This window comes from Lineus longissimus, chromosome 11, assembly GCF_910592395.1.
Source record: "Lineus longissimus chromosome 11, tnLinLong1.2, whole genome shotgun sequence".
Taxonomy (NCBI): Eukaryota; Metazoa; Nemertea; class Pilidiophora; order Heteronemertea; family Lineidae; genus Lineus; species Lineus longissimus.
The window spans coordinates 11,483,455-11,494,444 of record NC_088318.1 but is presented as its reverse complement, the minus strand read 5'-3'; the positions used below and the strand labels follow the sequence as shown (position 1 = coordinate 11,494,444).

Here is a 10,990-nt window from a genome sequence, read left to right as displayed (position 1 = left end):
ATGCATCCGGCGCGTGGTCGTGCTGGTAATTACTTGCGCTTAATTTCTGTATCAATGACCTTCTAATCAAGGGCGTGAAAGAATGTGTGGGCCGCATCAACTACATGTACGATGAATTCAGAGGGTTTCCCACGAATACTTCATTAGTGATTATTTTCGCCGTATACTTCACTTGCGGCATGAGGGTGTTATGTAAATTTATACCATGGGGGATATCAAAAAGTGCACGGAATGGACTGAAATGGACTAGTGTCTTGTTCACCCACTCTCTTTACTCAATTGTTTGTCGTTTTTTTTTTTGTTGTTACGATGGGGTAAACTAACATCGAGGCTTCAGGTCCGTCCGTCAACTGATATTTCGCCAGACCTGTACGCCTATTCGAATAGGCACATTCACATAAATCCAACACACAAGTTCTCCCTCAAAATCGCAGTGAGCTATATCAATACGACAAACTATAGATGACCAATTTGGCCCTGCTGCATATTGTCTCTCTCAGTTTGAAGGCGTAGTACACTATCACAGCCAATCTTTCGAGCTTCCGTTGAACTGTTAAACTGATGATAAATTTAGCTGAGCAATTCATCAGTCATGTATCCCAAGTCAACCCTTTGTGCATTAGACATCTCAATACCTGAAGGTATTCATATTATATATGTCTGGGTCACCGATAAGGTCAGTTCTTTTTCATCCTTCAGAGTTGAATTTTTTCATTAGTTCAAAATTCTAAAAATTTTCAAAGCCAAAATTTTTTGGGGGCTGATGTTGTTTCTTCATTTTGAGCAGAAAAAAGACGAGTGAAAAAATATTTGGACTTTTTTCACCATATTGCCATAGCCGGGCTATTAGATGTGAAGAAAATCTCCATCCTTACATAAAAAACATCTGGTTCAACGGTTAGAATGCTGGACTTTCGGTCTGGTGGTCACGGGTTCGACTCCCTGCAATCACAACATTTTTTTCTCTCTTCATTTACTTTTTTTGTTCATTGTACATATAGTATTTATCATTATTATTAATATCATGTTTATCTTGAAAACCCCTGAACCCGAACTTAAAACCACCTCACAACACTTGCGGAAATCGTTATTAGTGATCAGCATTTAGTCTGTTGCTACATGAGAAGGCGCATGGAGGCGAATAGGTGCGACTCCGTATTCGGCTATGTTGATTTGTGTCAATAGGTGTACTAAAAGCCTCCGGCATAGTAATTTTCTTATTTAATCTCGATTCTTTCCTTCAGGAAAATGGGTGAAGATAAAAAACTCGGAATGTGAGAAGTGTTTCTGTGACAACCGAGGGCGTGTTTTGGCCGATTATTGTCGTGTCGCATTGAAATGTATAAGGACGGAGGCGGCCATTATCTTAGACGTGGACGTCCTCCCGGATCATGACAAGGAATTCCCTTGTCCAAGGCCAGGTGAGTTGCATAAACCATGTCCAAGTTGTCGGTGTAACAGATAACGCCAACGTGATCTCAACAACATTGTAAGCCTTATCTCCTTCTGTCAATGTAATTCCAATAATAGCGTTAGGAATTCCCCAACATTACTGCCAACACCGATTGAGCAATCTGGCCCTGTTATAATGCTTCCTCGGTTTTTGTTTTTCGATTGACTAACATTTTGAAGAAAAGATAACAAAATATTTACGATTTCATTTTGGTATTTCCGATAAAAACATATTTTCACGAATTGTACTTGCGCGACTTAAGGTCAGGGTGGCATTACTTCTGAGAGGCCGTCAGGAAAGCTAACGATTTTTTACCTTGGTTTTCTTGTTACGCCCGTTACTTTTTCAGGTGAATTCGTGCCCTCGCCTTGGGATCTGTGCAACCAGTGTTTATGTGGTACGGATGGATTCGTCTCAACAACCTGCACCAAGCGGTCATGTTCGGAAAAACACCCCTGCAGGAGAGGTGAGTTTACTAAGTACAAAACCCACCAGCGCCGAGCGCAAATGACTCCTATCCTTAAGACAGGAGAAATATATATATGCGGTATTTGCGAACCCTAAACCCTACATGTACTTACAAAAAAATTACAAATGTTAGATTTTGGAAATATCTCTTTCATGATACTTCCCTTTTCGTGCACGACTGATACTACTACATGTACTAAGAAAGACGCGAAGGGACCTAGCTGGTTAATTTCAAGGACTGGACACGATTTCAAACCAACATCTCTTTTACGTATCTGCTGTGACTAACAAAACTATCAATTCAACGTTCAATTCATTTCGAGAAGTGAGCAGCGATTCATGTCATGATGTGATGACATTCCACTGCCCGAAATCCATTATAAAAGCAATTATCAATTGTAAACAACTTTCGCTGTGTGTTTTTAGGTAAAATGGCGCCGTCGCCATGGGGAGATTGTAACGTCTGTCTTTGTAACAATCACGGTCAACTGACGCCATCCTGTACGAGAAAAGACTGTCCATCACAGAAACTGTTAGAGGAGAAACCATGTCTTGAGCCAGGTAACCGTTTATTTCATTACACAACTGGCAGGCAATCTGCAAGACGGGTTATCCACTTTCAACTTTTAAGACCTGAACCCTCTTCTTAGAGAGCGGATTTGGGCAGGTCCTCAAATGACTTCAGGCCTGAGACTTCCTGGTTGAATGGGATAAAGAATATTTGGTATCAGGAACAGGAGAGAAGTAGGTGGAACGAAAAAGACAGCTAAACTGGAGAATGATGAAAATAATGAGAACATTCAAAAGATATCGGCTTGTGTAATATACAAGTCGTGTACTACAATAGCTGTAATGTTCAATGTTTGAAATATTAATGCAAAGGAGCAAATCCACCTGACCTTTGCAAAGTTGATGACATTTTCTTGGAGAGTGATACATACTTAAATCAAAATGCAATTAAAAGCAGACTACTTACCATGTAAGGTTTTCATTACAGGAAAGCAAGTGCCTTCACCAAAGAAAAACGATGATTGTAACACTTGCCTGTGCGACAAAAAAACATGGACGATTTCTGATAGTTGTTCGACAGAAGACTGCACAAAACCACAAACAGAAGCCCCATCAGAAGAGACCTCTAGCACAGTTAAAGAAACAGTGGCCCCATCAACAGAGACAACATCACCAGCTGAAGAAACCGAGTCACCACCCGCAAAGACCGAGGCTCCAGCTGCTGAGACCGCAGCCACAGCTGAGGAAACTGAGTCACCATCCGTAGAGACCGAGGCTCCATCTGCTGAGACTGAAGCCACTGCTGAGGAAACTGAGTCACCAGCCGAAGAGACCGAGGCTCCAGCTGCTGAGACCGCAGCCACAAATGAGGAAACTGAGTCCCCATCTGAAGAGACCGAGGCTCCATCTGCTGAGACTGAAGCCACTGCTGAGGAAACTGAGTCACCAGCCGAAGAGACCGAGGCTCCATCTGCTGAGACTGAAGCCACTGCTGAGGAAACTGAGTCACCAGCCGAAGAGACCAAGGCTCCATCTGCTGAGACTGAAGTCACTGCTGAGGAAACTGAGTCACCAGCCGAAGAGACCGAGGCTCCATCTGCTGAGACTGAAGCCACTGCTGAGGAAACTGAGTCACCAGCCGAAGAGACCGAGGCTACAGCTGCTGAGACCGCAGCCACAGCTGAGGAAACTGAGGCCCCATCTGAAGAAACCGAGGCTCCATCCGCTGAGACTGAAGCCAGTGCTGAGGAAACTGAGTCACCATCCGAAGAGACCGAGGCTCCAGCTGCTGAGACCGCAGCCACAGCAGAGGAAACTGAGTCACCATCCGTAGAGACCGAGGCTCCATCTGCTGAGACTGAAGGCACTGCTGAGGAAACTGAGTCACCATCCGTAGAGACCGAGGCTCCATCTGCTGAGACCGCAGCCACAGCTGAGGAAACTGAATCACCAGCCGAAGAGACCGAGGCTCCAGCTGCTGAGACCGCAGCCACAGCTGAGGAAACCGAGTCACCATCCGTAGAGACCGAGGCTCCATCTGCTGAGACTGAAGCCACTGCTGAGGAAACTGAGTCACCATCCGTAGAGACCGAGGCTCCATCTGCTGAGACTGAAGCCACTGCTGAGGAAACTGAGTCACCAGCCGAAGAGACCGAGGCTTCAGCTGCTGAGACCGCAGCCACAGCTGAGGAAACTGAGGCCCCATCTGAAGAAACCAAGGCTCCAGCTGCTGAGACTGAAGCCACTGCTGAGGAAACTGAGTCACCAGTCGAAGAGACCGAGGCTTCAGCTGCTGAGACCGCAGCCAAAGCTGAGGAAACTGAGGCCCCATCTGAAGAAACCAAGGCTCCAGCTGCTGAGACTGAAGCCACTGCTGAGGAAACTGAGTCCCCATCTGAAGAGACCGAGGCTCCATCTGCTGACACTGAAGCCACAGTAGAGGAAACTAAGTCACCAGCGGAAGAGACCGAGGCTCCATCTGCTGAGACTGAAGCCACTGCTGAGAAAACTGAGTCCCCATCTGAAGAAACCGAAGCTCCATCTGTTGAGACTGAAGCCACAGTTGAGGAAACTGAGTCACCAGCCGAAGAGACCGAGGCTACAGCTGCTGAGACCGCAGCCACAGCTGAGGAAACTGAGTCACCAGCCGAAGAGACCGAGGCTACAGCTGCTGAGACCGCGGCCACAGCTGAGGAAACTGAGGCCCCATCTGAAGAAACCGAGGCTCCATCCGCTGAGACTGAAGCAAGTGCTGAGGAAACTGAGTCACCATCCGAAGAGACCGAGGCTCCAGCTGCTGAGACCGCAGCCACAGCAGAGGAAACTGAGTCACCATCCGTAGAGACCGAGGCTCCATCTGCTGAGACTGAAGCCACTGCTGAGGAAACTGAGTCACCATCCGTAGAGACCGAGGCTCCATCTGCTGAGACCGCAGCCACAGCTGAGGAAACTGAATCACCAGCCGAAGAGACCGAGGCTCCAGCTGCTGAGACCGCAGCCACAGCTGAGGAAACCGAGTCACCATCCGTAGAGACCGAGGCTCCATCTGCTGAGACTGAAGCCACTGCTGAGGAAACTGAGTCACCATCCGTAGAGACCGAGGCTCCATCTGCTGAGACTGAAGCCACTGCTGAGGAAACTGAGTCACCAGCCGAAGAGACCGAGGCTTCAGCTGCTGAGACCGCAGCCACAGCTGAGGAAACTGAGGCCCCATCTGAAGAAACCAAGGCTCCAGCTGCTGAGACTGAAGCCACTGCTGAGGAAACTGAGTCACCAGCCGAAGAGACCGAGGCTTCAGCTGCTGAGACCGCAGCCAAAGCTGAGGAAACTGAGGCCCCATCTGAAGAAACCAAGGCTCCAGCTGCTGAGACTGAAGCCACAGTAGAGGAAACTAAGTCACCAGCCGAAGAGACCGAGGCTCCATCTGCTGAGACTGAAGCCACTAATGAGAAAACTGAGTCCCCATCTGAAGAGACGGAGGCTCCATCTGCTGAGACTGAAGCCACAGTAGCGGAAACTGAGTCCCCATCTGAAGAAACCGAGGCGCCATCTGCTGAGACTGAAACCGCAGCAGAAGAAATTGAGTCATCATCTGAAGAGACCGAGGCTCAATCTGCTATGACCGCAGCCACAACTGAGGAAACTGAGTCCCCATCTGAAGAGACTGAGGCTCCATCAGCTGAGACTGAAGCCACTCCTGAGGAAACTGAGTCCCCATCTGAAGAGACCGAGGCTCCATCTGCTGAGACTGAAGCCACTGCTGAGGAAACCGAGTCCCCATCTCAAGAGACCAAGGCTCCATCTGCTGTGACTGAAGCCACTGCTGAGGAAACTGAGTCACCATCTGAAGAGACCGAGGTTCCATCGGCTGAGACTGAAGCCACAGTAGAGGAAACTAAGTCACCAGCCGAAGAGACCGAGGCTCCATCTGCTGAGACTGAAGCCACTAATGAGAAAACTGAGTCCCCATCTGAAGAGACGGAGGCTCCATCTGCTGAGACTGAAGCCACAGCAGCGGAAACTGAGTCCCCATCTGAAGAAACCGAGGCGCCATCTGCTGAGACTGAAACCGCAGCAGAAGAAATTGAGTCATCATCTGAAGAGACCGAGGCTCAATCTGCTGTGACCGCAGCCACAACTGAGGAAACTGAGTCCCCATCTGAAGAGACCGAGGCTCCATCTGCTGAGACTGAAGCCACTCCTGAGGAAACTGAGTCCCCATCTGAAGAGACCGAGGCTCCATCTGCTGAGACTGAAGCCACTGCTGAGGAAACCGAGTCCCCATCTCAAGAGACCAAGGCTCCATCTGCTGTGACTGAAGCCACTGCTGAGGAAACTGAGTCACCATCTGAAGAGACCGAGGTTCCATCGGCTGAGACTGAAGCCACTGCTGAGGAAACCGAGTCCCCATCTGAAGAGACCGAGGCTCCATCTGCTGAGACTGAAGCCGCTGTAGAAGAAACTGAGTCACCATCTGAAGAGACCGAGGTTCCATTGGCTGAGACTGAAGTCACTGCTGAGGAAACTGAGTCACCAGCCGAAGAGACCGAGGCTCCATCTGCTGAGACTGAAGCCACTGCTGAGGAAACTGAGTCACCAGCCGAAGAGACCGAGGCTACAGCTGCTGAGACCGCAGCCACAGCTGAGGAAACTGAGGCCCCATCTGAAGAAACCGAGGCTCCATCCGCTGAGACTGAAGCCAGTGCTGAGGAAACTGAGTCACCATCCGAAGAGACCGAGGCTCCAGCTGCTGAGACCGCAGCCACAGCAGAGGAAACTGAGTCACCATCCGTAGAGACCGAGGCTCCATCTGCTGAGACTGAAGCCACTGCTGAGGAAACTGAGTCACCATCCGTAGAGACCGAGGCTCCATCTGCTGAGACCGCAGCCACAGCTGAGGAAACTGAATCACCAGCCGAAGAGACCGAGGCTCCAGCTGCTGAGACCGCAGCCACAGCTGAGGAAACCGAGTCACCATCCGTAGAGACCGAGGCTCCATCTGCTGAGACTGAAGCCACTGCTGAGGAAACTGAGTCACCATCCATAGAGACCGAGGCTCCATCTGCTGAGACTGAAGCCACTGCTGAGGAAACTGAGTCACCAGCCGAAGAGACCGAGGCTTCAGCTGCTGAGACCGCAGCCACAGCTGAGGAAACTGAGGCCCCATCTGAAGAAACCAAGGCTCCAGCTGCTGAGACTGAAGCCACTGCTGAGGAAACTGAGTCACCAGTCGAAGAGACCGAGGCTTCAGCTGCTGAGACCGCAGCCAAAGCTGAGGAAACTGAGGCCCCATCTGAAGAAACCAAGGCTCCAGCTGCTGAGACTGAAGCCACTGCTGAGGAAACTGAGTCCCCATCTGAAGAGACCGAGGCTCCATCTGCTGACACTGAAGCCACAGTAGAGGAAACTAAGTCACCAGCGGAAGAGACCGAGGCTCCATCTGCTGAGACTGAAGCCACTGCTGAGAAAACTGAGTCCCCATCTGAAGAAACCGAAGCTCCATCTGTTGAGACTGAAGCCACAGTTGAGGAAACTGAGTCACCAGCCGAAGAGACCGAGGCTACAGCTGCTGAGACCGCAGCCACAGCTGCGGAAACTGAGTCACCAGCCGAAGAGACCGAGGCTACAGCTGCTGAGACTGCAGCCACAGCTGAGGAAACTGAGGCCCCATCTGAAGAAACCGAGGCTCCATCCGCTGAGACTGAAGCAAGTGCTGAGGAAACTGAGTCACCATCCGAAGAGACCGAGGCTCCAGCTGCTGAGACCACAGCCACAGCAGAGGAAACTGAGTCACCATCCGTAGAGACCGAGGCTTCATCTGCTGAGACTGAAGCCACTGCTGAGGAAACTGAGTCACCATCCGTAGAGACCGAGGCTCCATCTGCTGAGACCGCAGCCACAGCTGAGGAAACTGAATCACCAGCCGAAGAGACCGAGGCTCCAGCTGCTGAGACCGCAGCCACAGCTGAGGAAACCGAGTCACCATCCGTAGAGACCGAGGCTCCATCTGCTGAGACTGAAGCCACTGCTGAGGAAACTGAGTCACCATCCGTAGAGACCGAGGCTCCATCTGCTGAGACTGAAGCCACTGCTGAGGAAACTGAGTCACCAGCCGAAGAGACCGAGGCTTCAGCTGCTGAGACCGCAGCCACAGCTGAGGAAACTGAGGCCCCATCTGAAGAAACCAAGGCTCCAGCTGCTGAGACTGAAGCCACTGCTGAGGAAACTGAGTCACCAGCCGTAGAGACCGAGGCCTCAGCTGCTGAGACCGCAGCCAAAGCTGAGGAAACTGAGGCCCCATCTGAAGAGACCGAGGCTCCATCTGCTGAGACTGAAGCCACTGCTGAGGAAACCGAGTCCCCATCTCAAGAGACCAAGGCTCCATCTGCTGTGACTGAAGCCACTGCTGAGGAAACTGAGTCACCATCTGAAGAGACCGAGGTTCCATCGGCTGAGACTGAAGCCACTGCTGAGGAAACCGAGTCCCCATCTGAAGAGACCGAGGCTCCATCTGCTGAGACTGAAACCACAGCAGAAGAAACTGAGTCACCATCCGAAGTGACCGAAGCTCCATCTGCTGAGACTGAAGCTACAGCAGTGGAAACTGAGTCGCCATCTGAAGAGACCGAGGCTCCATCTGCTGAAACTGAAGCCACTCCTGAGGAAACCGAGTCCCCATCTGAAGAGACCGAGGCTCCATCTGCTGAGACTGAAGCCACTGCTGACGAAACCGAGTCCCCATCTCAAGAGACCAAGGCTCCATCTGCTGTGACTGAAGTCACTGCTGAGGAAACTGAGTCACCATCTGAAGAGACCGAGGTTCCATCGGCTGGGACTGAAGCCACTGCTGAGGAAACCGAGTCCCCATCTGAAGAGACCGAGGCTCCATCTGCTGAGACTGAAGCCGCTGTAGAAGAAACTGAGGAAACTGAAACTGAAACTGAGTCACCATCTGAAGAGACCGAGGCTCCATCTGCTGTGACCACAGCCACAGCTGAGGAAACTGAGTCACCATCCGAAAAAACCGAGGTTCCATCTGCAGAGACTGAACCCACTGCTGAAGAAACCGAGTCCCCATCTGAAGAGACCGAGGCTGCATCTGCTGAGACTGAAGCCACAGCAGAAGAAACTGAGTCACCATCCGAAGAGACCGAGGCTCCATCTGCTGAGACTGAAGCTACAGCAGTGGAAACTGAGTCGCCATCGGAAGAGACCGAGGCTCCATCTGCTGAGACTGAAGCCACTGCCGAGGAAACTGAGTCACCATTAGAAGAGACCGAGGCTCCATCTGCTGAAACTGAAGTCACAGCAGAAGAAACTGAGTCACCATCCGAAGAGACCGAGGCTCCATCTGCTGAGACCGCTGCCACTGCTGAGGAAACTGAGTCCCCACCTGAAGAGACCGAGGCTCCATCTGATGAGACTGAAGCAACAGCAGCGGAAACTGAGTCCTCATCTGAAGAAACCGAGGCGCCATCTGCTGAGACTGAAGCCGCAGTAGCGGGAACTGAGTCACCATCCGAAGAGACCGAGGCTCCATCTGCTGAGACCGCAGCCATAGATGAGGAAACTGAGTCCCCATCTGAAGAGACCGAGGCTCCATCTACTGAGACTGAAGCCACAGCAGTAGAAACTGAGTCACCATCCAAAGAGACGGAGGCTCCATTTGCTGAGACTGAAGCCACAGCAGAAGAAACTGAGTCACCATCTGAAGAGACCGAGGCTCCATCTGCTGAGACTGAAGCTACAGCAGTGGAAACTGCGTTGCCATCTGAAGAGACCGAGGCTCCATCTGCTGAGACTGAAGCTAAAGCAGTGGAAACTGAGTCACCATCCGAAGAGACCGAGGCTCCATCTGCTGAGACTGAAGCCACAGCAGAAGAAACTGAGTCACCATCCGAAGAGACCGAGGCTCCATCTGCTGAGACTGAAGCCACTGCTGAGGAAACCAAGTCCCCATCTGAAGTGACCGAGGCTCCATCTGCTGAGACTGAAGCCACTGCTGAGGAAACTGAGTCCCCATCTGAAGAGACCAAGGCTCTATCTGCTGAGACTGAAGCCACTGCTGAGGAAACCGAGTCCCCATATGAAGAGACCGAGGCTCCATCTGCTGAGACTGAAGCCACTGCTGAGGAAACCGAGTCCCTATCTGAAGAGACCGAGCCTCCATCTGCTGAGACTGTAGCCACTGCTGAGGAATCCGAATCGCCATCCGAAGAGACCGAGGCTCCATCTGCAGAGACTGAAGCCACTGCTGAGGAAACTGAGTCCCCATCTGAAGAGACCGAGGCTCCATCTGCTGAGACTGAAGCCACAGTAGAAGAAACTGAGTCACCACCCGTAGAGACAGAGGCTCCATCTGCGTGGACTGAAGCAACTGCTGAGGAAACTGAGTCACCATCTGAAGAGACCGAGGCTCCATCTGCTGAGACTGAAGCCACAGTAGAAGAAACTGAGTCACCACCCGTAGAGACAGAGGCTCCATCTGCGTGGACTGAAGCAACTGCTGAGGAAACTGCGTCCCCATCTCAAGAAACCGAGGCGCCATCTGCTGAGACTGAAGCCGCAGTAGCGGAAACTGAGTCACCATCCGAAGAGACCAAGGCCCCATCTGCTGAGACCACAGCCATAGCTGAGGAAACTGAGTCCCCATCTGAAGAGACGGAGGCTCCATCTGCTGAGACTGAAGCCACAGCAGAAGAAACTGAGTCACCATCCGAAGAGACCGAGGCTCCATCTGCTGAAACTGAATCTACAGCAGTGGAAACTGTGTTGCCATCTGAAGAGACTGAAGCTTTATCTGCTGAGACTGAAGTCACAGCAGAAGAAACTGAGTCACCATCCAAAGAGACGGAGGCTCCATCTGCTGAGACTGAAGCCACAGCAGAAGAAACTGAGTCACCATCTGAAAAGACCAAGGCTCCATCTGCTGAGACTGAAGCTACAGCAGTGGAAACTGCGTTGCCATCCGAAGAGACCGAGGCTCCATCTGCTGAGACTGAAGCTAAAGCAGTGGAAACTGAGTCACCATCCGAAGAGACCGAGGCTCCATCTGCTGAG

At 51.3% G+C, this 10,990-nt stretch overlaps 1 protein-coding gene across 1 annotated transcript in view; it reads left to right on the top strand.

Moving 5' to 3' along the window:
- LOC135495279 (mucin-2-like) overlaps positions 1-10,990 on the top strand; it is a 33,469-nt gene continuing 22,479 nt past the window's right edge. Inside the window, exons 1-11 of the mRNA XM_064783742.1 lie at positions 1-25; positions 1,245-1,421; positions 1,803-1,919; positions 2,348-2,453; positions 2,659-2,740; positions 4,082-4,675; positions 5,426-5,815; positions 7,043-7,918; positions 8,051-8,320; positions 8,429-9,115; positions 10,088-10,942. Coding sequence (XP_064639812.1) covers positions 1-25; positions 1,245-1,421; positions 1,803-1,919; positions 2,348-2,453; positions 2,659-2,740; positions 4,082-4,675; positions 5,426-5,815; positions 7,043-7,918; positions 8,051-8,320; positions 8,429-9,115; positions 10,088-10,942 — 4,179 coding nt within the window. The remainder of the gene's footprint in view (positions 26-1,244; positions 1,422-1,802; positions 1,920-2,347; positions 2,454-2,658; positions 2,741-4,081; positions 4,676-5,425; positions 5,816-7,042; positions 7,919-8,050; positions 8,321-8,428; positions 9,116-10,087; positions 10,943-10,990) is intronic.